Source organism: Gallus gallus, chromosome 3, assembly GCF_016699485.2.
Source record: "Gallus gallus isolate bGalGal1 chromosome 3, bGalGal1.mat.broiler.GRCg7b, whole genome shotgun sequence".
NCBI lineage: Eukaryota > Metazoa > Chordata > Aves > Galliformes > Phasianidae > Gallus > Gallus gallus.
Genome location: NC_052534.1, coordinates 45,049,658 through 45,077,384, shown reverse-complemented (window position 1 = coordinate 45,077,384; position 27,727 = coordinate 45,049,658). Strand labels below are relative to the sequence as shown.

Genomic DNA, 27,727 nt, shown 5'->3' with positions numbered 1-27,727 from the left:
TATGCTTAAACTCATTCTGCGAGGTTGCCAGACTTTGTTCATCCATATATTATCCTGATTTCAACATCAGCCCCACTCTGCATTCCCCAGGTGGCCTTTGCCTTGGAAAAGTTGCACTGCAGCACCATTTCATGGTTTCTCGTGCATGTTAGGTCACTGGTGGAGCTTCAAAACAACTTGAATCATATATGCTTCCTGAGACAGGAAGGAGTTGAATGCTGGATGAGGAAAACAGGCTTAAATGGACTGTCCTGGGTCATGAAGTTCAGACTTCTTCAACTGAAAGCAAAAAGTTCATAGAATCATGAGGTCCGTCTAAAAACCAGTTAGGCTATCCATGACCTTGTTTCACCTACTCTAAGTCAAAACTGCATCGCACTGAGGTCTTGGGATGGGATAAGGCTATGAATGAAGAAGTAAAAAAGGACTAGTGTGTGTACTAGATTAGGTGCCTTGGGTACAATTCTACCCTCAATTTCTTTGTCATAAACCTGCTTAAAATGCATCTAGTTCACTGCAGCAGCTCCTGAGAAAATAAAACTTGGATTTACATTCCTTTCAAATATGATAATCCAGATTCATGGAAATATAATCTCTCACTGTCTTAATGGATTTGATTGTGGAAAACTGATCATGGAGCTACTGTCAGCAGTCAGTTCTGGTATAAAAGTGAGTCCTCAACATGCAAATGTCATAATGGGAGAAGTGTTTCATCTCCCGGAATGATGCTCCTCACTGCTGTTTTGTAACAAAGATATGACCTCTCACAGCATTGTGTTTAAAATGTGCTCTTGTAAACTGTTGATTTATCTGTCTACTTCTGTCTTCCTCTTTTTCCTCATACGATCCATACAGAGTCTAAATCTTTTCCCAGTTTTGATCCTGTAGTGTTTGTTCTCGTTTATTTGACCTCTGTGAGGCGCACAGAGGTGGGCCTTGTGCGGAAGTTTATCAGATCTTATTTCAGAGTCAGGGTACTTTTGTTAGCATAATGGTTAAAATGTAAACAATGGTAGAAGGCTTTTTAAATAGAAGTTGACCCTTGAAATTGGGTTTACTGTAAGCTCAGAAAATCCCTTGCAAATGAATCTGCAAACAGTGTCAGAACATGGGTCACAACTTATTAAATAAATTCATATAGACCTAGCATTCCTAAATATCAGAATTAGAAAAAGACAGATAACAGCCATTTAGATGTCAATTGCTTTCAAAGAGGGGAAAGGACCAAAGGGAAGATTCAACTGTTTGGAAGGAAATTCTCAAAAGGCAGCTCTAAGGAAGGACGCATCTGTTAGACTAGGGTGAGTGTGAGCTAAAGCTCTTATTTGAGCTCCAGAGAGTAATAGTATGGCATAGATACATGTCCAGCTGGGAAATACGGAAGATATTCTTACTTTCTTTCCAAAGACAAGCAGAAAAAAAGATAACAAAATTGAGAGACATAGCCCTGAGTAGCAGAGTCAAAGAGCATTTTGTGCAGCAAACCCAGAGGATAATGTAGATGGCTTCTAAATGCAGAAGCTGCCGGGAGCAGGAAGAGAAGTTGTTCAGGAAAGAAGGAGGCAGCTAAATTAAAAGCAAATTTCATCCTTGCTCTAAACACACACAAACACAGAGAGTTAGAATCCCTTGTGGTTGAGCAAATCAACATCACTTCTGTCTGTAGAAGATAATGTATCTCAGCAAACAATGGTGACAGTGAGGAGAGACAGAGAGGCAGTTTCTCCTGTAGTGAAATTTTTGCTTTTTGAGACATTTAGGCTGTTGTCAACTATCAGAAACCAGCAGAATGAGGTCAGACAAACCTATAAGAAGCAGAGAGATTTAAAAGTGACAAAAATGAGTTTCATTTTTATCAAAGAAAGATCTAAAGAACAAACTACTGGCGTTTCTGTACTGCTGAAAAAATATTTGGAACAATGGAGATCACGCAATTGCCTTTTACAGAACTATGAAGAGCATTACATGCATAGAGAACCTGGCAGCAACTGTTACTTTAAACGATTAAGAGAAAATACAGTTCTTTTTTCCACCTCAAAAACAGGCATCTGAAGAGTGAATTCAGCTTTATGTACTTAGAAATAGTGCCCAGTTCAGCAGCAGTTGTATTTATGCATTGGTGTGTTGTTTGTGTATCTCAAAGCATTTCATATCACTTTAGGAGGGCAAAAGTATTCTCTATTTCCTACACAAAGCACTCTGTAGAAACTACAACTGGTTAAAGAGTGACATACAGCAGAGAGATGCTGTGGGCAGCTTTGAGTTCCACCTTAGTGTCCCAGTGTGTGATGCCCACTAGTAGCACTGCTTTGAGGAATGGTTTAGCAAAAGCATTGTGGTGACCTGCTGTAGCCTACCCCACATTTCTGTTAGTGGAAGCATGTCTGCCTACAAACCTATTCTTTTTTTTTTGGCTTTTGTTATTCTACAAGTGTACTACAATTGCCATGCTGCCCACAGGTGCTCATCACGCTATCCATGGGGAGATGCTAAACATATATGGAGAAGCAGCATATGATGGGGCCTGAAATTCAACTTGTATGCTTATTTTTCTTTTAAATTCTGTTTTATTATTGGAAAAGTCTACAAGAAACTAAGCATCCGTTTACACTCAGGCTCTTCAGAGACTGGTGCCCAGAGGGTCATGGCTACTGAGTTTGGGGTTTAATTGGCAAGTAGTTCCTGTCTGCTTTCCCGTATCACAGAATGCAGCTGTGACTGTTGTTCTAGAGCCTGTGCAAGGGGAGGATTGAACTTTTATCATACCTTCCTCTCACACAAAACAGCAATGCTTAAGCTTCGTTTGCTGTTACTGGGATGAGGGTTAGGACTGACTGAAAATGAAATGTGTAAGAGAAAATGAAGGAAAAACCATGAGTATGATTGGGAAAATTTGGTAATGTCAAGAAACAGATTTTGCATTTAACCCAACAATTGCTCAAGTCCCTCCAAAGACCCCTGCAAATATCTACTATTTGTAAGGTTTAGTTTTGGTATTTTTCTGTGGACTTACACATCTATATTGTGTTATTATAATATACATTGGTTCTTGAAGCAGTGTGTTGTTTACTGATGGTTCTAACATCTGAGAATTAGTAATAAAATTAGCTGTTTAGAAATGTCACTGAAACAGAATGAACGTTTATAACTCCTTGCTTCTATGACAGTCTCAGAGATGGGGGATAAGCCATCTCCATTGTCCACAAAATATGTATATTGAAATTGTCAGTAGTTTCTAGTTGCCACTTACATGTAGTATAATTTCCGTGCTTGTTTTTGACTCATTAACTTGCATAAAGGAAAGATGTTCTGACCAGTTTAATCTAGTTAAAATGAAATGCTAAAAGGGCAAGGCAGCAAATGACGTTGTTACATTCCACTTAAGGCTGTGTTGGATGGGATCAGTTCAAGTCGCTTGAGTCAAAGAAACTTTTAATGGCATTTTAGTAGTAAGAATATCAACTTTAGAAATAATATTTTGAGTAGAAAAGTGAACACATTTTGTATGTCTGCACATGTGTGTATCTGAACGTTTATGTTTGTCTGCATATATTCTTAAGAGATAAACTGATATTTTGTTTCTGGAGTATTTACACTGACACTTCCACGTTCCTTGTTTAAGGTTGTGCTTTTCACAGATTTGCAGAATAACTCAGTTTGGTGGGGAGCCTGGGACCTCTATCCCAACCTACTTTTTCCAAGAAAGGTCGGCAATGAAATTAGGTTATGTTTCATCCTAGTAGCTAACTGTATAGCCCCTATCATTGAACAAAATGAAGAACGTCATTCATAAGAATCTTATACTCTGTACCTGTGAAGATCTGAAGTCAGTTACTGAAGTTAAGATGTGTTATCTACCAATTAACACCTGATGTTCTGCTAAACCATCATTGCACAGCTACTTTCCAGTGACTAAAACTAGCAATAATATCCGTATATAAATAATTTATGATGGCTCTAGTTTAATACACATTATACAAAATCTTTTATCATTTGTACTGTTCTATCATATAAAAGAGGCCAACACAATCAAAAAAGATTTTGTAGTATGCATGCATTTGCTGGGATGAACACTGAAAATTTTTTATAGTTTTCCCTAGACTCCTCAACTAAAATCAGGAAGTTTTGCACTGGAAATCATGGAAAATGTGCTGATCAGCTTTATCATTTCCTATTATATTTTAACTCAAATAAATTTCTGAAAGATACACCACTTACAGATGCCATGTGTCCAAAAGACTGTAACGTGTCTGTATGGGAACTGTTGAGTTACAGCCTGAGGCACTGATTAAGCACCTGGAGAAAGGACCCACTCAGCCCTGGGAGCACAGCTGAAGGCAATTCATCTGTGTGACCAGAAGGGGTGGAGCCTGGCTGCACCTCTCTTAGACCTCATTTAAGGGCTGACTGCCACTGGGGAAGGATCTCTGGTTGGAGATCCTTCCCTTGTGGCATCTTTCTTGCAAGCCTTGATCTTTGGAGACAGGTGAGCACTTTTCCTTTTGTTACACCTTTCTACTGTGCTTGACCCTTTGTCGTTATACCTCTTGTATCACCATTCCACCACATTGATCTTTCTGATTGTTACATATCACATTCTCTTTTTGGCCAAGGAAGTGTGAAAACATCTTGTAGGCGTAGGATGCGTTACTAATCGTTTGCTTGGATTTGTGGGGAAGAAACCCTATTTTCAAATGTAATGCATAGTCTCATTAAAATTGTAATATGCCTATGGTGTTTAGGGAAAGCTACCCTGACTGTCAACCCAAATCTATCCAAATAGTATTGAGAAGTACTCTGATGAGAGCTTCCAGGCAAAATGGTCTTTCTTGAACCTTGAAATCAAGAATGGTAGCCTTTGGTTCATTCAAAACAGCAGCAACTTTCCTACCTAGTGACTAACGGTGTTGCTGGATTCAAATGGAGTATGCACACATCTGTGCTGCAGTGATCTGCAAATTACAGGCAGTTGGTACAAAAGTTCTGCAAGCAATTGTATTGCTTAGGGAGGCAAACCATCAGGAGGCTTAGCATATACCAATACAGGTATAGAATACCTCAGATGTCCATTAGGCAATGCCTTCTGGTACTGAGGAATGGCTTACGGGCACCAAGATAAACAGGAACAGTTTATACATCTGGGAAGTTATTACTGAGGGTTTGTGTCAATGTTCTTTGAAGGACTAGCACTACTGTTAGAAAAACAACAAAGCACTGGAAATTGACAAAATATACCAGGTAGTAGTAAGCCTTTCATGCATTCAAGGAAGCACTACGCTCAGCAGGTTCTGAAAGTAGACAAGTTTACTGAGCCCATTTTAAACATACACCTCAAAAAACACTGTAGGGACTATTACAAGAGGAGAGCCATGTAAGGATGCGCTAAGAACTATATTTACACATAAAATGTCTGCAACTAGAGAGTGTGTTACATTGACAACAAACTGAACTCATTCTGTGGCATACTTCAAGTTTTGGTTGAATGAAAAGTTGTTTAGTGATAGTTGTTTCTTTTCCCATGTATACATGTACCCCAGGACATTAAAATGATTGCACAGCATAATACAAAGCTTATCTTGGGTGGTGAGAGTGAGGAGAATTAGCCTGAGGGAGAAGCAAGCCCACGTGGCCTTCATCCATCTCCTGGCATCATGGGCACAGCATAGGCTGGCTTTTCCTCACTCGAGGCAGGGGCTGGGTTTGGTTGTTAGCTTCCTGCTCCTGGAGCAGCAGAAGGGGATAAGGATGCCAATGATGGGTATGGGTCCAGGCCTGTTTGGGTGAAAGTTTCTTGCACAGGTTTTTGGAATGACCTTGAACTTAGAAATAGGCCAATTACTGCATGCGCAAAGGAGAGCGATGGATGTCTGAATGGAAGGAACTTCATGTCTCATAAGAGATGTTTGAAGAAGGAACCTGACAGCCGCTGCCGCATGCAGCGTGCCTGACTGATCCATGCACAGCACTGAAAGAGTCATGTTGGTCAACATGGCTATTGCTTTGCAATAACTACTTATTCTCAGCAAGAAATGATATTTATTGAAGATTCTTATGCATTATTTCTATTTTAAAACCGTGCTGGGAATGCTGTCCAGATTCAGTGGGTAACCATTACATTCTTGATCCAAGACAGAAAGCTAGGAATTTGGACAAAACCAGTAGGCTTTGATGGCTGGGTACAGTCCAGTCCCCAAGAAGTGACTCCATATTGGACAAATCTATCTTTATTTTGGCAGACTAGAGGTCCTCCAACTTCAGCCTAGGGATGAGAAGAGAGAATAAGGTAACACCTCTAGTAATGGCACTAGACACGCAAACAACAAAATACTGTCAGGAAGAAAACTGTTGTAACTCTGAAGGCCTCAGAATATAGCTAAGGTGAGGGCTGAAGAGAGAGTTTTCCTCTCCTTATTTTAACAAAAATTTGGAGAGGAAAATGTGTTTTTTTTTTTCCCCAAGCACATAGGTTATTCCTTTTGTCTGAAGAAGAGAGATCCAAGTATCATGGGTATTCCCACGTAAGGATAGGTGTAGGTTATTTCTACACCATGGGTATATTCCTACACGGTATAGGAATATCCTCAGATCAGCATGAGACTGGCTACACAACAAAAGGAAGTATCTTAGGTTTCCGCATTCTCTAGCCTACTTGATCCCAGACAAAATGAATATAATGGTTATCGTTCTCTTTCTTAAAGCCCAGGCAAGACGGGATACGAATACATATGCTTAGTGATTTGTGTCCATATCAATGAGTTCACCGTCCTTACTCTTGAATGTAGCATTTGTAGTGGCACTGACTACCTGCTCAGACAGACAAGCATTTGTCATCTGACTGCCTCCAAGTAGTCATCAGCTTTGTATTGAAAAGTATCCAGTACAGTATCTTCCATAAAGAAAATCACATTTTAAAAGTCTTATCGTAAGCTTATGAAAATTTGAAAACTGGGAACACTTTGAGCATTAGCAATCAGGGTATTAAATAAAGAAGCCATACAATGTCAAGTGGGGACCAGAAACATTCACTGGTTTCCCTCTGAATCTACAAAGGAAAGTCCAAATATTATATCCTGGCGTTACTTTCTGCTGGGATGTAATATTCACAATACTGGGCTGCTAGTATGTACAGGATATGTCAGGATACAATTCGTGGAGGAAGGAGAAGTTACCCTACACAATTTTGCAGCTATTCTGATTGATGGTGTGAGGGAAGAAAGATGCTATGTATGCCTTAGTCCTCATGTTTCGTGCAGAGACCTTGAACTGATGAAGCTATTTCTGAGCCATGAAAACAAAAACTTACATTCGACCTGCTCATACTCAAAGCTAAATTATTCTTACCTCACAGTAATGTACTTTTACATAAGTGAATCCACCACAAAATTCATGGTTATCTACATTTTCATTGAAAAATCCAGGACGATAGCACAGTCTGTTTTCAAGTATGGGGAATTCAATGTCTGTTAATCTCTTGCCTGTATCAGTACCTTTGAGAATAACCAAGAAAATAGAACAGTTATAAATGGTAACCTGGGCACTGTGATGATACAGTGAGGCCTGAACAATAAAAGGGCTGGGATCAGTCCCCAGCTCTGTCATAAGTACTTCAGGACGCTGGAGTTTCACCAAAGGTTCAAAATTTTTAGTAACTGGATTGTTCCTCTCAACAACCAGTTTGTAAAATGTTACAAAATAAATTTATTATGTGGGACTCTGGCTCTGTTCCCTTTTTCAACGACTAGTTTCATGACATGGCCAGGCCCTTTTTCTGTTGGAGCTTAAGTGTTATAACGGCCTGTTGAAATCTAGACTCAATCCTTGTGGCAGTGATCACTAAAATAAATGTAAGAAGCTACTGCCACCATGTGGTATGGTAAACACGAAAACCTTGTCTGCACTAAAGAAAAGTGTTATTGATAATGCTGGTGAACCACACCACTGTGTGATTATTCCTAAGCGTTATTTTCATAGCATCAGCTTTATAGCTAAATGACACAAGAAGGAGAAAGAAGCATTGCAACCCATGTGAAAGATTATTATGGTGAAGCACAGAGACAGAAACTTGTTCTGTTGATATTTTTTTTTTTTCTTTTAATTTTATGAATGAATACAATAAGAAACTTCTGTTCTCTCCCTTTTACATGGAAAGGCATTCCTTATATGCTCAGAGAGGCAAAATGAGCGTACATGGTGTGAAAGAAATAGAATAATGTTGTCTGGTGTTTTCTGACTTAATGAAATCTGCAAAATTTTTTGCTGTTTTTTTTTTTTTAGATTACAAAAGTATATGTATTTTAGGAAAAGATTTGAGAATCCCCCTTAATTTTCAGTCCCATTGAATATGCTTTACCTTTTGTTTTTCCAAAGGCAGTTAGAAAGCATACGGAGTTTCTTTCAATCATCAGACTTGTTTCAGGCAAACAAACTGGTTTTACACGGTCAGTAATTTTTATAGGACTGGAAAACAAATCAACAAAAAACAGATACTTAGACAAATGATCATCTGCTTATTCAGTCTTCACACTCAGGAGGCTCTGCAATAAGGTGGGAAGATGAGGAAAGGTAAAGAAGACGGTGGTGCTTTGAAACTATACAGTTGATTATAAAATGGTGCCTGATTGCATCCTGGAAAAAAAAAAGTTACCTATCAGCAACTGAAAGTGTCTGAGATGCATTTGTAGGCAGAGTCACAATGTGAGCATATTTGTAGCGTAGCGCTAGATAGCTGATTCAGTCTGAATCTTATTCAGTCAGAGTTAAAAGAACATGCACAGTCTCGAGCCCAACTGTAGCAGCCCTTGCAGGTGCAGTGATCCTGATTTATCAGATCCCCTCTAGCTCGGAGGCTGTGAACATTTCCAGGGACTTCATAAGAAGTGGAAAGAATGGATAAGTGGGTAAAAAAGCAGGTGTAGCTTAAGTTACAGAAAAATATTTTCTTCGTTACATGGCTGATACAACTTTGGGTCTCTCACACTGTCAAACATCCTACTTCCTTCAATTAAGTAAATATGAAAATAAAACTCCTCCTATCATAGTGTAGTGCCTCAAAGCTTCAACATTGGAATAAAGCTTGACAAGGAATGGACAGGGACCTGGGAAAGTTATTCAGGGGATGAAAAGATTGTATATGGAGGTCTTTGCTTTAGTGTGTTCACTCCATTACTGACTCTCAGACAAGGTTGTCTGAAACTAGAAAATGATGGATCACTATCCATATCCATAGTTGTTTTTTATGGCATCTCACATGCAGGAAGTGTTCAGGTGGTGATTGTTGATGCAAAACTGATGGTAGTGCTACAGCATGTATAAGTGCACAGAGCACACAATAAGGGAAGGAATGGACAAACGAGTTGCATTTGCTATTGCTTGTAAAACTGATGGAGCGTGAGATCCTTATACTCACCTGAAATTAGTGGGATTGTCATTAACAGAGAAGCAGAGAGCCTGAGTTGTAATTTAAGTGAAAGTAATTGTTCTGTGTTCATTAAAACTGAAAATATTATGGTGGATATTTTAAAAAGAAAAGTCCTCTCAGGTCAAACACAAAGTTTTCATGCTCTTCAACTTATGTGCGGTGAGCAGAAGACCAAGAGGAAAACTGATAAGTGAGAAGAAAATCTGTGGGATCATTCCAAAAGGAAACAAATAAAATTGAAATAAATGCACAGATTTCAGAGCAGACTGCTCAGATTTCTAAGAAAGACACAAAAGAGGACTTTAGGAATTTACAATTATGCACGTGATTTTTTTTCCTACATCACAAGCTGGGTCTGATTTTTACTAAGTTCTTGGCCAATTTTGATGCTCATGAAACATGCGCGTGGCCTGGCCTACAGCCCTGGCGGGGAAATTGGACGTTTCTGCTTGCTCCCTGAAGAAGCTCTGTTGCCTATTAGCCAAAACTTCAGCTGGTGCTCGCAGCTTTGATTGCTCAGCAGGAAAATCCTCCAAGCAGAAGATCCTCCAGACAGAATTCTAATTGGATCTATTTTTATATTCCCTGTATCAGTGGAGCTCCAGTCAGCAGGTGCTAAGTGGAATTCCCCATGGCAATCCCTCCCATCCCAACTGAGATCGTCTTTCCTAAGCTGTGTAAGTAGCTCACACACGTTCTGCCAGTGAGGTCTTTCAGCAGGAGAGATGGTCACCATTTGCCATTGAGCAGATTCCTAAGCTAATACACACTCACACAAATCCAGGCTCAGATAACTCCTGACTTCAGAATAAGGGTGCAGAGAATGGAAAACTCTGATTGGAAACAGTACCTGTTCAGTTTTAGCAGAGCAATGTCTGCTCCGCTGGGTTCCTTCAGTAATTTGTGAACACTTCGGATTTGCAGGGATGGCTCTTCTGCATTTAGGTTCTGTATCCCAAGAAAAATCCTATAGGAAGAGGGCTCTACTGACCTGGAAGAAATGACAGTGGCAAGGTTACACATCCATATGTGTACTCAGGAATGTCACTCAAAATTTCCTGATTTCTTCAGAGAATTGCAATTTACAAGATGGCTGGGTTTGTATTAGTAGTGGAGGTTGCTGTGGCCCAGGTGCAAGAACTTGAACTTGTCTTTGTTGAACCTCATGAGATTCTTCCAGGCACACTGATCAACCTTGTGTAGTTCTCTCTGGATGACACCATCACATATGTTTTTCAGCGTGCTTTGGAAAGGGCGGATGGAAGAAGTAGCTTCTGTTTTGCTCTCCTTTTTTTTTTTTTTAATATATGGAAGCAGAAGTGGCAGAAAAGTCTACTTGCTGACAAAAAAGACAAGAAGTAAGGTGTTGCTTGGGGTGATATAGCAAGCAGCAGGAAATTGCTTGTCACGAGTCCTCTTCCTACTCTATCCAGCTTCAAAGGGAAAGACTCATTTCTCCTTAGACCTCCAAAAGAATGATGGGAGAGGGGAAGGTGATGAAACAGTTAAATCACAGCTTTTAAAAGTAATGAACACAAAAGGAAAAAAAAACTGGAACCCTGCATACCTGAGTGTGAAGACAAGAATGACATGCAATTATGTCAGTGCAATGACATGAACTGCACCATCAGAAGATTCTCACATCTCAGAAGAATTTAGAAAGAGCCACTTCATCTTTCTCAGTCATCAGTCATCAATGTTATTAGGGCTTTAACTTACAAATTGATTCCCCAAGACATACAGTTGCTTACTTTGGACATTAGAGATGCTGCTTTCTTGCTTTAACTTGGAGACATGGTGCAGGTGTAGCACAGGCCAAGAAACTATCCCTCAAGATCAGCAAGCAAAGAGTCCAGTCAGGTACATTTTGTGTCTCTGTTGATTTTCTCATCGGCTGTAAGAAATACCTGTTCCTCATTCTAGTTGATACTCACTCTTGCAAGCACTGAGCTGCAGTAAGGACCCATTGTGGATGTATCAGAGTGCCAGCGCAATGATGCATGTTGGTACTACAACAGAGAATACAATAACAATTTGAATATTATATTAATTATATATTAATATATTATACAATGTAATATATAATATTTTATATTATTAATTATATTAATATACAATATTAATCTAAGACCGCACAGTCAATATGCTACCACCTGTGCTGTGTGCAGTGGGAAAAATTAGCAAACAAGCAATATGCCCCACATTCAAATCTTTTACTGCTCAGGGATTGTCTTATGTCAATTGCAAGAGAAATCAAAAGCAACTTTTCAGAGGACAAATTTTATCTGCTTCAGAACGAGAGCTATGAAAGAAAAATCTGAAACCCAGTTGAGTTTTTTGGGTTTTTATTTTTCTTCTTTTTTTCCTAGCAATGTTTTTTTTTGAAAGGCTATATCCTATTTATTTGTAGAACTGTCTTGGACTAGAGCATAAATCTTGCTATAGACTTTCAACTTTTCTTGGGATATTATCTGTAATAATGATTGTCAACAGTTGTGTAGAAACTTTCACTAGCCTTTCTGCAAGCCCTTCTTCATCTCCTATTATACCACTCAGTGGTTGTGGAAATGCCATGCATACATTTATTTTTGTACAGAGAGGTGGTAGTCTTCACATAGCTTCTAACACAATAGAAATTTAGATTTGAATATTTCTGGGCTTAATTCCCCCAGTGCAGAATGCAATTAACTGTCATTATCCTCAGTGACACTTATTCCTTCCCCGTTTCAGTAAATCTAAGTGTATCTGTAGTTCAAGTTTGCCCTCTAGATGTTCAGAAGAAAGTGGGAATTCTTGTGCTAATTACCCAATAGAAACTTTCTGTGGATATTATGCCAAAAGAAAAGAAAAAAAGAAAAAAGTTAATTTTATATGTAAAGGTATTTTATATAGAAACCAAACCTAGTCTCCAGAGGCAAATACACTGTTTTTTACCAACCCCTTTCTAATGCCTGTTCCTTGTGAAACGCTGGTGCTCAGGAATGGTAATACAGTCTGGAATATCAATACCTTGTCCTGAGACTGACATGCCAAGGCCAAGACCCCGGAGATGCATCACACATTCTGTATTGCTCACAAGTCCGCTCGCTGCTCATTGAGAATTTTCCACAGTCATGCTCAGAAGAAGCTACAACATAAAAAATAAATAAATAAATTTGCAATGAAGAATTTTGGTTCACTTCTGTAATGCCACTCACAGAGTAATCTGATGGCAAGAGAAAGAGATGAGGCTCTTTTACATCTTCTTTAGATTTTCACTGTTTATGTTGGTTTGTATTGCATTATATTGTCATTATCTGGAGCATTTCAATGTGGCGCTAATAAATGACATTTGACATGACAAGAAATCAAGTTCCCTGGCAAAAATTATCAGCTGTGTCAAAGATTTAGATATGGTTAGATAACGTAAGTAAAACTACAATGAGTCCTACCTAAATAGGAAAATCTTAGGTGGAAGTTGAAGGGAAGAGAGAGCTAAAGCAAGTAAGTTTATTGGCCAGGTTAATTCAATACAATAAGAATTCCTAAATTCTTCTAAACTTTACAGGCTACACTCTGATTGAGTTCAAACCCAAATAATTCACTGAATTATAAAAGAAATTCACTCTCTGTCTCCTTGTCACAAAATTTTCCACATTTGCCCTCACATTTCTAATTCTGTTTCCTGTTAATTCAATTGATTGAGCTTGGATTCTCCTTAGGGAGCCAAATAACCCCTTCCAGAGCTACAAGCTTCTATGGATGTGAAATTTGTTAGTTTTGCTATGAGACAATTAGTAAAGTAATCAAAGGCAAAGGACTGTAAGACTGACATTTTAATTTAAAAATCAAGTATTCCAAGGTTCTTTTGAAAATAAGTTCCATCATGTCAATTCCAGGGAGCAGGTTTGTTTACAAGCTGTGGTACCTATTGTTGGTGTAACATTCTGTATTCTTTTGGCCCATGCAGCTCTTAGGTCTGATTGGAAAAATTGTTGTGCACAATTGTAACTTATCACTGCTCAGATGAACACACTAGATGGTCAGCATGACAAATATCACATACTTGTAATGGAGTGATCACTCTTCACTATTATGCATTGCTACGCTGTCAGAGTAGAGTTCTGGCCTCTAGATGTTACAGTAGTACAAACGATACATGAGGTGAAGAAGAAATAGACTCTCCATATCCCCAACACACACACATATATATATATACACATATATATCCCCAACATATATATATACACAAACGTACATGCATACATATTTATGCATATGTCTGCATATATATATACGTGTGTGTGTGTGTACATATATATGTGTATGTATGTATATAGATACACAAACATCTGCCAAAATTCAGGCAAAGAAGGGAAGAGGAAAGCAAGTGAGTTGCCTCTGTGAGCTAAGTAGCACTGTTAGTACACCAGAGCTACTATTGGCATCAATTCCCAGGGCACCACAGAAGTTAAGACGTCTTTTGCTGCTGAATTTTCTGCAGACACTACAGCTGCTCAGTGTAATAAATAGAAAGAACGAATTAAGGAAATCTGCATAAAATATCCAGGATCAAATTCACTCCCTACCCTAAAAGAAAAGCAAAATGTCAAGGGACAAATTATTTTTACATACAGATCAGAAGAAAAGTTATGTCAGCAGATTATGAAAACAAGTTTTGCTTAATCTCTGGTTCTCCCAACTAACAGAAAATTGTATTAGCCATTTCTCAGGGCATTAGTCCTGCCACAAAGTGCATGGAAAGACTATCATTCACATCAAGGAAATCCTCTCCTTTGTTTGAGGACTCCAGGGAAAGAATATGCATCTTTTCACCGCTTCATTTGGTATTTCAAATTCATGTAGCAACTCTAAGCACTCAGCTTCTCTGATAATAAAGAACACATCAATGGTTATCTATGAAAACTTATTGAGGATTCTCAACGCCAGGTTACCTAAACTTCAGCTGAATATTAGAGGCATCTGGTTTTGCCTAACTGTTGTACAGATCTACATTGAAATCTAAAGTTACTACCTACTTCAGCTGTTTGTAGCTGAATTTAGAACTTTTTGTAACTGCCATAATATATTGCAGAGAGGGAAAACAGAGAAGTCTTTAAGGATAATTACAGCAGCGCGGGATTTCACAGTACTCCCATATTTTTTCTGGATCTGTTGTGAAGCACCAAAGACCATTTACATCTCCGTCAGGATTCCTGCAATACTGTAATAATTACAAAAACAAAGAATGAAGACTCCAAATGTAAGCAACATTATGAAGAAGTCTACAAGTGCATGTTTTCTGAAGTTGTTAACCTAAAACTTGGAGCTATGTTCCCCAACCACTTCCTCACTGCATGTTAAACAGTTTCTATTCCCTCTAAACAAAACTCATTATTCTCTGTATTGCAAAACCAACTGTAAAATTAGACAAATATAATAATATAAAAATAGCTACCATTTTCTGAATCCACCAAGAGTCAGCCTATCTCTAGTGCTTTTTAAGTAAAGTTTGATGTAGGATGACTAAGTGTTTTGCAATAAGGCATTTACTGTTGGCTGAATACTTCTTCCACTGAAATTGGTGAGAGCAAATTAGGTTAGTCCTGAGAGTTTGCCAGGAGCCTGCTCGGCTGGTGACGGACAACAAAAGGCATTGCTCTGGCGCTTGCAAAAATAAAGGAAGCCTTTATCAGCTCGATGTTTTACATCTATGCTTCAAATACCAACATATTAGGTACTATAAAATGCATCCTTCCCTCTTCACCACTGCTATAGGTCTGGGTTATCAGCATGATGATTTCCAGGTACATTTAGACTCAATGTGAAATGTTTGCTAACGAGTCATGGAGAAAGGAGTCAATGTTCAATGACACCAGCGGCAGTAGATGTTTACATTTTTATCCAGGCCTGCCCTTGGATGAGTGAGAGGAGTGAAGTATTTGTGGCTATGAGGGCTCTGAGAACTCCACTCTTGACAAGTTCTGCCACTTCCAGTTTTTGCTACTGTGCCGCGATAGTCTTTACCATTGCTGTTAATGCAGTCTGCGAAAAAAGGGAAAAGGAAATGATTATTATCTACTGAATCTATATGTGCTGGTGTTGCAGAAAGCAGAACTAAGCCAGATAAAGTACTTTTAGGACTTCCTCATTCTCTACTGTCTTTAGCAGAAAGGCAAAGATGTACCATGTGTTGTATTCTCTTGCCTGTCAAGATGTTCTCCTGGACATACAGAATAATTGAACTGCAAAATAATATATTCAAGGAACTTCAGGCTGACACTTTTCTGAAGCATATTGCAACATCTGAAGACTCTAAGATCCTGGCTAAACTAAAATCAGCCAGCAGCTTTGATGAGAAAATCATGTTTAAGCGTTTGCAGTCCATTACACTGAGAAAGCAATTGTTGTCTCCAAGAACGTTGCTTCAGGTACTTCCTCCTTCTGCATGTAAGAGTACACAGTGCCTTTTAGGAATGAATCTTTTATCCAGCCCTGTCACTCTCCTTTGCAATACAAATATTCAGTGGACACTCTATGGAGCATTCAGAAAAGTCACACTGCATTGATCAACATTGATTATTAATTAAGGAAACAATAAAGAAGGATAGAGCAAAAACCATTTCTCTGGGTGTATACATTTTGAAAAACACAGTTGCCCATGAAGAGATACAAGAAGATAAGGACAACCTCCTAAAAACAGTAAAGCAAGGCACGAACAAAATTCCCTGAAAATTTATTATCATTGTATTTCAATAGCACACAGCTACTAGAAGCATTCTCTATTTTCATTCATTCTCCTAAACAAACACGATATCTCATAGAATGCACTGTAAAATGTTACAGGCTGCAGGATATACTCTGGTTAAGGAGAATTTGCTGCAAAATTCAACAACACAGTTGTGACTGGCAGAGAAGAGATGTGCCTGTTTTGTTGTAGCGCTACTCAAGAATAATTGTGTTAGATTGCCATTTGTTTGATCCATAGACTGTAGAGGAGGTGACAGCTAATGCCAGCTGTTACCAGATGTCGTGGGGGGGATAGTCAGGCCAACATTTTGTGCCACTGTTGCAGGGGGGTCATTTGGTGTGGCTTCCTCAGTATGATCATCACACTTCTTGAGACTGCAGTACTCCCAATGAACGCTGGGGTCTGTGGTGAAGCACCATGGACGGCTATCACCATCTGGATTTCTACAATAGTTCTCCCTCAAATCCCTGCAAAAATAAGTACAAATATTCATGCTGCAGAAGACTGAAAGTAATCACAGGAATGCCTTACGAAAAAGCTATCAATTACACAGAGATAAATACATTTTTTAATTCTTTTACTTATTGCCAGATATATTATTACCACTAGAAACGTCTATGGCTGAGATAAAATTGGAGTTTTATTTCCCATGTACATCAGAGACACTAATATCTTTATGTGTAAGGAGATGTATCTCTACCACTGGCTTAAATTCTGGCTGCAATAGGTCAATATGCCGAGTAGCTAAATAAATGCCAGCTATGACGATGAATTTATTTAAAAGTACATATATATGAGCCTACATAATAATGTGAAAGTGCAAATTAGCTACAAATATGCTGGACGATTTTTATTTTTTTTAATGTCAAAGGGTTCTTTCTCATACGGAGAAGAATATAAATTAAATACTTATGCAGATTATTACAATTATTAGTAACTTTATTTAAAAACAAACAAACAAACACATGGCAATTCAGGGAGTGCACTGTATTTGCTGGGGTGAATGAAACTGGAATTCCTCTCTCCAACAGTTTGCAGAGTTGCAGTATTTTCCCATCCCCCAAAAAATGAAATAATTTAAATATGTATATATATATATATTCCAGAACACACTAATTCCACATTTTCACAGCTGCTTTTCGGTTGTTTTAAATGCCTGTGAAAAACAGCGTCTCCTCTGAGAAGAAAAAAAGAAGAAAAATTTTAAAAATAGTAACTTTCTTGCCCATCATAGAATCATAGGAGTTGGAGGGACCTCTGGAGATTATCAGGTCCAACCCGCTGCTAAGGCAGGTTACATAAGAAAGCATCTATGAGGGTTTTGAATATCTCCAGAGAAGAAGATTCTACAACCTCTGTGATCATAGTGTTTCAGTCCTTGTTTTTCTTCATGTTTGTATGGAATTTCCTATGATTGAGCTTGCACCCATTACCCGTTGTTCTGTCAATTGGGCACCACTGAAAAGAGCCTGGCCCCACCCATTTGACTCTCACCTATATTTGTGATCCATCAAGCAATTATGGATATCATAGCAATTCTCTTGTTTTTGTGTGCTTATATAACTGGCACATTAGTAATTATGATTAGTTCTATAAGTTGTTAATAATCCAGTATTTTTATTCTGGAGAAGAAAGTAAACAAGTCAAGTGAGAAAATTCAGTGAATTCAATTCTGGATGTCCAGTGCCAACCGCAAAGAACATTTCAAATGATATCTCTAACCATGATGTATCTCTCTGTGTGTTTTGCAACATACATGCTCTGTTCTCCCCAGGTAACACAAGTAGAAAGAGTACTACAAAGGTCTAAAATTCTTAAATAAAATTGCATATTTCAGCAGATGCCTAAACTCTGGATACAGGCCTCTCGGATTTGGTTACACCAGTTCAGGTTTATGAATAAAAGAACGCAGCTGTATTTTAATAAGAATTTAAATTACAGGAAAACACAGTTTAGAAAAATGAGGCTAAAAGAAAATATTTTCTGAATCTTGGTAAAATTATAGAGAAAAAAATTATCTTTTATAGATACATTCCCCACGAGTGTTTTAAAGCATAGATGTGCTGAGATAACAAAACTGGTCTCATTTTCAGCACTGGTCATTGTCAGATAGAGAAAGAAAGTGAGATAAACATACGCATTTGGGAATTTTTCTGGGGTCTTTCCATGGTCATGTGGAGATTTGGAGTTCCAGGCTTGGCATTTCCGTCCTGATACAGTGATGGAAGCTGTGCCACGATAATTCAGGCCTGTGCCTCGATAGCACTCCTCTGGCAAGAATACATGTGTAGCCACATCTGCAGCAAAAAACAGAAACGGATCTCTTGCATCATGATTTTATGATTGTATTGAGTAGGCACAAGAAAACATCGAATTCGTAAGAGGACAGAAAGGATTGACTCATTTATGCAGTGGTCTTCCTATGAGAGCATATTAGCCAGTGTGAAAAACAGAAGGGCATTTCCAAAGTTATTTAGAACTTTCACAGATTATCCTCATACATCAGATGCTGGCCAGCGGAGGGTGCATTCCTCTATTTCATTTGGCATCTGTGGAAATGTCTGAGTTGAAAATGGAAACTCCTCAAAGATGAGAGATCTTAGTAATTTTGTCTCTATTTCTATAGTACAGATTATGTTCAATTTCTGACCTCCTCTTATTCTTTTAATTGAACTAACACTTCCTTCTTGTTTTCTCTGCTTAAGTCAATGGGTACTTCACAGGAGATTTTGTTAAAATTGAACTTTGGAAGCTACTGTCCCCTCTTTTGCTATTTCCCTCCCCCCCCCCCCTCCCCCCTCCCCCACATGGGACTTCCTTTTATTTAGCACTTTTTATATCTTTTAAGCTCTCTCTCTCTCTTTTTTTCCCCCAGTTAACTTGCTAACAATGCCCAGAATTTGGAAAACAAAACCAAACAAAACCCCATTTTGATTCTGTAATTCTTCTGTTGGGTCAGCTGGTGACCTACAGTCTTCCCTGCACTTCCATTGGAAGTCCTCTGTTTGGTAGATTTTCTAACATGCCTAGCAGAACAACTGCATCAACAGCAGTGACTGAAAAAAACATTGATGTTCATAATGAGAAGCAAGAAGTGTGTCTCTGCTTTGATGTCCTTAAGTGCACTCCACTACTCATACCAGTACTCTGTTCTGTCCAGTCACACTGGGGAATTGCACAGTATTCCCACCGGACACTGCTGTTGATGGTGTAGCACCAAGGCCTCTTCTCTCCATTAGGGTTTCTACAGTAGTTTTCCTCTAAACCCCTGTAACAGAAACACTTTAAATAACTCACTGGAGTAAAAAACAGTTATGTACAAGACTGTTCTCAATTGCTGCATGCAGAACTCAACTCAGTGATTATATTGATTCTCTTTACAGATATATTACCTCATTCACCACTATTTTGGAGCTAGTCAATGGCCATTGAATTTATAGTCTAAATGATGATGTCATAAGAAGAGTTCCTATGATGCTTACACTTTCTGCTCTTTTTTTGAGACAAGGAAAGGGCAGTAATAGCTGACTTCGAAACACAAGCCATTAGTGCACCAGACCCCCTACTGCAAGAGCAAGGCAAGGCTGTATGTCACATGGTGCAAGCTGCTCTCTGCACTCAACTGCCTTCTGCAGTGATGATAGACAGGGTTTTGCATGCCCAGGAAATCTTACAGGATCCATTTCAAAACCCACAGGTCCCAAAGATGAACAGAGCTGAAAGTTTGCTTGGTCCCAGCTAACTGTGCCCATTGATAATGACCTCAGAGCACAGGGAAGTATTGGAGCACCTTGAGCCTTGGAGCATTGCTCTTCAGAAGTGTAGCACATCAGAAGTGTGCCAGAGAATACAACCAGGGGTTTTGTTAATGTAAAAGCAGTAAATACTTACAACTGCAGTGGGATGAGGAGGAATGCAAGTATAGGTGACATAAGTATGTGAGAATTAAGTTGGTTAAAAAAAAAAAGGAGAAAAGGAAGAGTGCAGAAAAAAAAATGAAGAGCAAGGCCTGAATAGCAGTAGTGAGAGGTGACAAAAAGAGAGAAAATAGCTTATCAACGTAACTGCTCCTCCTGTCTTTTTATCTGGATCACTAAGGGAAAACCACGTTCTTGGGTATTTGCTAAAATGAGGAGGCTCAGCATACTTGCAGGGATATCTGCCAGGAATCCAGCCATGTTTGTGAGGAAACTGTGTGTTCCAATGCTGGCAGGTGTTTCCCGATTCAGTGATGGCTATCCTGCCTCGGTAGTCCTCTCCATTCCCTGAAATACACTGGGAGCCCAGGCCAGAGACTGGTGGATGCATAGCTGTAACAGGATTTAAAAAAAAAAAAAAAAGGAAAAAATGAAGAATAGAAAAAATGCAGCTAGAGAATGCTTTCAACTATACTAAAATAATCACTGCTTTCTATAATAGCAACATGCAGTTTTTTCTTTCATCAGAGATTACATTGATGAAAAGCCATGGCAAAGCCAAAGCACACATTTTCACAAGCAGCCAGGCTGCCAGGTGGGTGCCCTGTGTCTGCCCCTTTACAACAGTCACTAAAGAGGTCACTCCAGAGGTATGGCTCTGGAGTCAGTGGACTGGGAATGTGAGGCAGAAGAAAGAGTGAGAGAAAATGAATGGTTTGGAATACGGGGAACATCAAAATAAGAGCAATGAATAAAGCCACAGAAAGAAAAGGGAACCTAAAATGTGTTTGTATTGCATATCCACGGTATAGATGATTCCCAGAGCAGAAAAATGGGACTCAAAAAGGCTGGTCTGTTCTCTAAACTCAAAGTTTTAAGCACAAAACGGAGAGGCTATGGTATCTTTCACAACTTCTTCATCATACCTGTAATTGTGATTGCTGAAGTGAACTATATCTAGCAAACAAATGCTTCTGCTTATAGCACTGGCAAGAGCAGATGCTAAGAAAGCGAACCCTACTGATACAAACAGAAAGTATTTTCTCAAAGTGCAGTCTAGTTCTAATAATGGCAGTGCTAATGTCATTATTTAGTGCCTTGGAAATGTCCAGAACTAGTGTGTTCTTCTTCATGGTCAAAGTTAGCTAACAATTGAATTAGGTTTTCTCCTAATTCAGCATTCTAGCAGTGCTAGCTGTGCTGGCCAAACTCAGGTAAAATATCACAATACAGCCACGGAGTTTTATGTGTTTCTCATGACTCTGCCTTCTCAGGTAATTGGAAAATCAAGGTGATTGAAGAGAGGATGCCCTGCCTCTCAAGTGAATTGAAAAGTGTGGTAGTTTAAGACAAATCAGAGTTTCCATAACACCTCTGGCATTGTAGTGGTTTGGGACACCTGCACTCTCAATCATCTCATATGATTTTATGCAATAGTAGCATGGTGAGTGATTCTGCTCATTAGTGTACACTTTTCCATATTCACAAGGGTTTCCTCAGGATATTCACAACTGTCACCTCTTGTCTTCCCCCTCCCTGCATTATTTTAATTATAAGAGCTACCCTATGGAATGATCTCAAGGAGTCAGACTCACTGCAACGAGGAATGTTGCAATATTCCCAGCGCTTAGTGGGGCTCATGGTAAAACACCAAGGCCGAAGTTCACCGTCTGGATTACGGCAGTAATTCATCTTCAGGTCCTTCCCTGGAAAGCTGCACATCAAAAATGAAAGATATAAGCTTATGAGTTTGCTGTGGGTGGCTGTAGCAGTAAGGATGATTGCAGGCAGGGTCTCCCAAGCACTGCAGAAATGAGCGAGGCAACACAGCACTGAGAATGACCCACTGTTTCAGGGTATATCCATGCATATGAGGTTCTTGGGCATCCCAGCGCTGACACTCAAGCCCAGACTCTGTTCTGGAAACATTTCCGTGATAATCTTCACCATTACATTCCATGCACTCCACTGTAGGATCTATGTAGAATGAAAACAAAGCAAGGTTCACGCCAGCCCTTGAACTCTGATCCTCATGAAAGACTACATTGACAGGAAAACAGAAATAATAGAAATGTCTTGTTGTTCTAGAAGTCTTTATCCTAAACAATGATTAAAGGAATCCAGACGACTCAGAATGATAGCCTAGTCAGACAAATCAAGCTTTAGAGATAGCTGTCATTTGCAGAGATGGCTTTGTCACATATTTGCAAGTACTGATTACACTGGAGCTTTATATGTAACACAGAAATTGGGTTAGTTTTTACTCTTGTTAAAATTAAATGAATCAATAGGCATGAGAGCAGAACAATACCAGCAGATCACTAAAATAATAATAATAATAATTTAAAAAATCTTCTATATTTACAACATTATTTTTAAACTGGAACCAGCTAGGAAAACAATCCTTGTGCTGAGATCTTTTCAAGTTTCAGCTTGACCTAAATTCATATTTGAAACCAATCTGCAATAATAAAATAAGAACAAAGAGCAGCAATAATATTATGTCCTTGCTGAAAACCCCTTCCCAGAAAAATAAATATACCTTCTCCAGTCTGCATGACCTGCTCCTCACACTCTGGGATGTTACAATAATCAAATCTGGTAGCAGGATCTGTTGTATAACACCAGGGTCCTCTTACATCCCCATCAGGATTTCTACAGTAGTTTTCCTCCAACTCTGCTCTGGGATGTTTCTCAGGCGTAAAGCTGTAATAGTATTAAAATTATATTTTAATACAATTCACTCAGTAGAGCAGAAGGGATATAGAGCTCCTTTTGGGCTCTATTCATTCACAGTAGAAATGAGAGAAACAGATTCCAAGTTCTAATCCAGAAATGAAATCTGAAAACCATTTTCTAACTATCATTAGTTAGTAATCTCTTCCTAAACCCCAACTGTCAATGAGTGAGCATACAGCTTATAAGGACTCTGCAAATCTCTAAGAAATATTATAATCTCTACAACATGTATCCAGCTATCTAGTCAACTCACTGAAACTTGAGGGTCTGTGATGTATTTTTCCTACCTAAAAAGTGTAGTATTTCTGGAAGCTAGTGACCTAGTGCAACTGGATCCAAACTTGCAGAGACTGAAGGAAGTCACCTGATGAATTTTCCTATAGCAACCCCCCCCTGAGAGGACTAAAAGGTTTTTAAACTACAGATCTAAGTAAGTGGTTCCAATTTTCATTAGAACAAAGGCTGGTTCTCTGAATCAAAACTAATACAAGAGCTGAAAGTTGTATTAAAATGTCACATTAATAGCTTGCAATATGAAGTTATTTATACACATAAAGTTGGGGAAGCTTGGGACGATTCAGAACAACATAAAGACAAATACAAATAAGGCCTTACTTTGGACTGTGGGGTGATTTTTCTGACCATTTCTGGCATGGAATACCTCTCCAAGTTTTGGCTTCTGTTCCTCTGTAGTCCTTCCCAATTCCTCTTTTACATTGTAGAAGGTAAACTGAAATTGAATTGTTTTTTTGTTTTTAATTCAGTAGTGTTACAACATTACATCTCTTAAAACTCAGAGTATGCAGATTTAACTTGGAAGTTAATTGGTTTAGATACATGTTTTGAACCTCTTGCACATGTGAACACAGAGATGTGATTCTGTAAGGTATTTAAAAATGCATTAATTAGAAATGAATAAGTAGCTAGAGAAGAAAATTCTTGAAGCTACAACTACGAATTGTGTATTTATATTATCATAATACTGGGATATAAAACCTCTGGAGATTCTTTGAAATGTATTTTTCATAAGCACATTCACAGCATGGGTATCATGCAACTATCCCTTCAAGAGACTACAAATTATGGAGTCATAGAATCATAGAATATCTGAGTTCAGGAAGGTCAGTGGGATGAATTTTGGGTTTGGAGGCATTCAAAAAAGAAAGAAAGAAAGAAAGGAACCATGAGTGTTTCCTCCTTTTTCTGAGAGGTGAAGGTTCCTGAATATAAAAATCATGTCCTCGGTAACAACACGAGGATCAGATCTATCTCTTCTGATGTTTCAGAAGTTACAGAAATAGGCTAAATGTATAAGTGTGTAGTGTCATACTATATACATACTTTTCTTCTCATAAAGAACTGCATCTTCACTCTGGAATACAACTGTTGTTTTGGTATTTTCAGCCAATGTCAAACACTGTAGCTTTTTCTTGGTGAATAGGAAGGCCCTGTTGAGAAGAGCATAGGAAACAATATCTTTAATTCAGTTCAAATTTCAATTAATTTTCTATAAATTATTATTTTACTAGCACTTTCTTATATCCATTTGGCTCTTTCAGAGGCTGTTCTCAATATCTGAGACACTGACATCTACTGCTCTGAAGTGGCTGGCATTTTCAAGATGTGAGAGTATGTGAATAAGCTGCTGTCTGTGAAGCTAGATACAGTGTTGTCAAAACACTGTCAATGGCATTCTAGCTGCTTAAATTAGTGCCTTTCCCCGCAATGAATTAAGAACATCTCACTCTTCTTTTGTGAAACAAGGCAGCATCAGGCTAAACAAGTGTGAACAGCCCAGCAGGAAGCACTGTGTAAGAGCAGGAACTTGGGCTTTTGTAGAGAAAGACAGATGCACTGCAGATTCACCCTTTACTTGACCTTTTGCTAATTTATGGGCGGAGATAAGCTACAAGACCAGGGCACAGATGATGCTGTTGTAGGCAGAGCTGCAGTAGCATGGGGATGCTGATGTGGGAAAAGCTGTAGAGGGAACAGCTGTAGCGCCTGGCTCCGAACACCATCCTGGATTGCCCACAGGTGCATACTGTATCTTCAGCTCCTCAGACAGTCCCTGTTGCCTGTGTAGCCTCCTGTCCTGACCTCTGGAAAACAAGGGGTCTTCCCAGGAGGGACGTCATGGGAGCTGGCACCTGAGTGACAGTCCCTCGTGTTCACCAAGGGCTCTGGACTTGTTTTAAACGAATGTGTTCATTTACATCCCATGGTGAAGTTCCCATCCTGGTTTCTGAGTAGCACATTTTTGAAGAGGATGTGTAGAGCAAAGGGGTTGAAGAGAACTCAGTATTATTGTATTACAATGTTTTTTTTGTAGGAAATGTGCACCACTTCACTACGCTGTTGAAATGAAAAAAAAAAAAAAAGCATTACTTGTTTTCCTCTTCCATACTTTCTTTTTTCTAGCCACATATTCCAGAGGTTTATTTATTTATTTGCTTTCTGTCCAAATGTGAGGATGTGGACTTACTTCTAAGCAACGGCAGAAAGTGTTTTAAGATTCAACAGAAATTACCTGCAATTAAAATTTATTTCAGCATCACATTTCTCTGCACATTCTTTTTCATTATTTGTACTGTAAAACTCTTTATTCCTAGTAAGTATCCAAACACCATCTGTTCTTAAATAGTCATCCAGTATGTCTCCTTTCACTACAAGAGAAGAAAAGGAATCAGTCATTAAAAATTAGAATTCTGCAGTTAAGGTCTGTAACTTTGTGTCCCACTTTTCATACAGCATTAGCAGGTAAAGTCACCATTTATCTAAAGCTGTCAAACAAACACCAGTCAGAGAAAGATGGGAAGTGGTATCAATACTTAAGTTTTGGAGAACTGCAAACTGGGAGAACGTGAGATTATGAGCCTATGTGGAAACCACAATCACCACAGTTTCAGTGGTCACTGAACAGTTGTTTGTCCCCATATATCTTGCCCTGGAGTAAGACATCTCAATCAATAAAATGACAGCGTAGTCCTTCACAATGACCACCACTGTTTGTTGTAATGGCTTATGCAGGCTTAATAATGAATTTGTCAGGCAGCATGTCTGGTACAATAGAATATTCCATTATAAATTAGTGAATCAATTAGTGTGATTATATCTGAAAGTCACATGTGCATCAGATGCAAATGACGTATTTGCTCATATATTTAATAATTAGCTCTCAAATATTTTTACTTATAAAGGAATTTGCCACCTAATTAATTTTTTTCATGACCACAAAGATTCCATGTTCTGTTCCTAATGTTAAGAACAGTTTGTTTCCATACCCAGTATTAGGTTACAGATTTACAGAAGTGATGTGACTTAATTATTTCATTTTTCAAGGTAGGTTATTCTAGACAGGCATGGGAAAGTCAAAGCTGCTTTCTCTGGGGTACTTTAGCCCCAGCATCATTTATACTTGGATAGCTCACACAACTTGCAGATGCTCTTGAAATTCATATGTTGTCTTTAGTGGAACTCCTAGCTTCTTTAGGAGTTGTTAAAAAAGAATTCTAGGTTTACTTCTGGAAAAATTAATCTATTTTATGAAAATTAAATTTCTACCTACTGCCCCCAAGAAAATAGAGAACATTTATGTTAAGGGTTTGACAACAGAAAGTGTGATGGCCATGGAATATCAAGGAGATTTTCTTCATTCTATTTTATTTTTGTTTTAAATATTACTTTTAAAAACTTTAAAACTCCTGCCATTATAGATGAAAATCAGGATCACCATACTTGGCAATGCTTGGCAGTAGAAACAGCTCCAGAATTTGATCCATGGCCTGCTGAATTAGAGATACTGACTCACTGACTGCTGTGAATTTTCTCAGAGGCTTTTGGACTACTTGTGAAGGTGTCCCCATTTCTGGCCATTTGGCATGTTGGCAAATTCTGGCCATTTGGTTCCTGTGCAGAAACCAAGGCTGTTATTCTTCTGGTACCTCCAATGAGCTCCAGATAGACCACAGCTCTGACTTTGTTCACCAGCAGCTCTTGCTGTCCAGAAAACCCCAAATCAACCATTATCCATATAAGTGGTGACATATGGATTTGGTGACCCTCTTGCACAACACGGAACTTTCAAGTGTTTGGCCCCCATTGCACCCACACAAGCAGAAGGAAAAAGACTCTTACCTGAGCTGAGCAAGAAAAGAGGGAGCAAAGTGGCTTTGCTAATTCCCATTTTGGCCCAGCTGGCGGGTGCTGGAAGTTGTGTCTGTCAGTGCACAAAGTTTTATTGACTTGCACTGGATTGAGAAGGCATCAAACAAACAGGGCAGGCAGATTAAGTTAATGATTCTCCCATACCGTGATCCCTCTTTGCCATACAGTTGACGTTCAAACAACCTTGAATTGGATATTACCAAATCAGATTCGGTCATCTGTATTGGATGTTGGGAAATGTGAAGGCACTCTCTGATTTTGTGGGGCATGTTTTTGTTCTCAGTTTGCTTGGCCTCATTTTGCTAAAGCAAAAGTGGAGATCACAGTGGTGGAAAGTATATGAACTATCTCTAGGCACAATTTTATTCTACACAGTGCTGTGTATTCTTCCTTAAGTTGCAACAGTATCTCCAGCCTCAGACTTGCATGGTCTTAGAACTACTTAGGATTTACAGCACTTTGTAAAATACATCCCCATACCAGACCCAGATAACGCTAACTGTCTCAGAATTTCTTTCAACTATCCCTTGTTTCTTTCCTGAAGGAAATAAGCTTCCTTCCTGCAGTTGTTTCCCATTTCTGAGTTGGGTTTCTTTGTTGTTCATGAATTGGGAAATATGGTTTACTTTGGTGCAATGTATAATGTACATATATTAACCAAGTAAAGCTCCCAAAATCTCAAGAAATCTCAGTGCTGCCTAGAGCTCAAAAGATTCACAAGATGCCCCACACATTTCAGCAACATGTCTACCCCCT

The 27,727-nt window shown here is 38.8% G+C and overlaps 1 protein-coding gene across 1 annotated transcript; it reads right to left on the bottom strand.

The window, feature by feature from the left end:
- Positions 1-6,016: 6,016 nt before the first annotated feature.
- On the bottom strand, positions 6,017-27,035 carry LOC428593 (plasminogen-like). The gene is made up of 19 exons (XM_426150.7): positions 26,942-27,035; positions 25,335-25,470; positions 24,146-24,252; positions 23,420-23,534; positions 22,608-22,771; positions 21,913-22,042; positions 21,661-21,779; positions 20,296-20,458; positions 19,289-19,416; positions 18,286-18,445; positions 16,422-16,615; positions 15,294-15,442; positions 14,528-14,621; positions 12,428-12,545; positions 11,353-11,427; positions 10,269-10,409; positions 8,351-8,457; positions 7,342-7,487; positions 6,017-6,259 (listed from the first exon to the last, which is right to left on the bottom strand). Exons 1-19 carry the CDS (start codon positions 26,988-26,990, stop codon positions 6,098-6,100), a joined length of 2,457 nt encoding a protein of 818 aa, XP_426150.4. The 5' UTR covers positions 26,991-27,035; the 3' UTR covers positions 6,017-6,097.
- Between the last annotated feature and the right edge of the window lie 692 nt (positions 27,036-27,727).

Excerpts from the sequence above, each read along its gene's own strand:
- LOC428593 (XM_426150.7), bottom strand. The coding sequence starts at position 26,990 with ATGGGAATTAGCAAAGCCACTTTGCTCCCTCTTTTCTTGCTCAGCTCA. Across the intron at positions 20,459-21,660 it reads TTGCAACATTCCTCGTTGCA|CTATGCATCCACCAGTCTCT; the intron begins GTGAGTCTGACT and ends ATCCTGTTACAG. Across the intron at positions 10,410-11,352 it reads GCAGCTCAGTGCTTGCAAGA|GTCAGTAGAGCCCTCTTCCT; the intron begins GTGAGTATCAAC and ends CATTTCTTCCAG.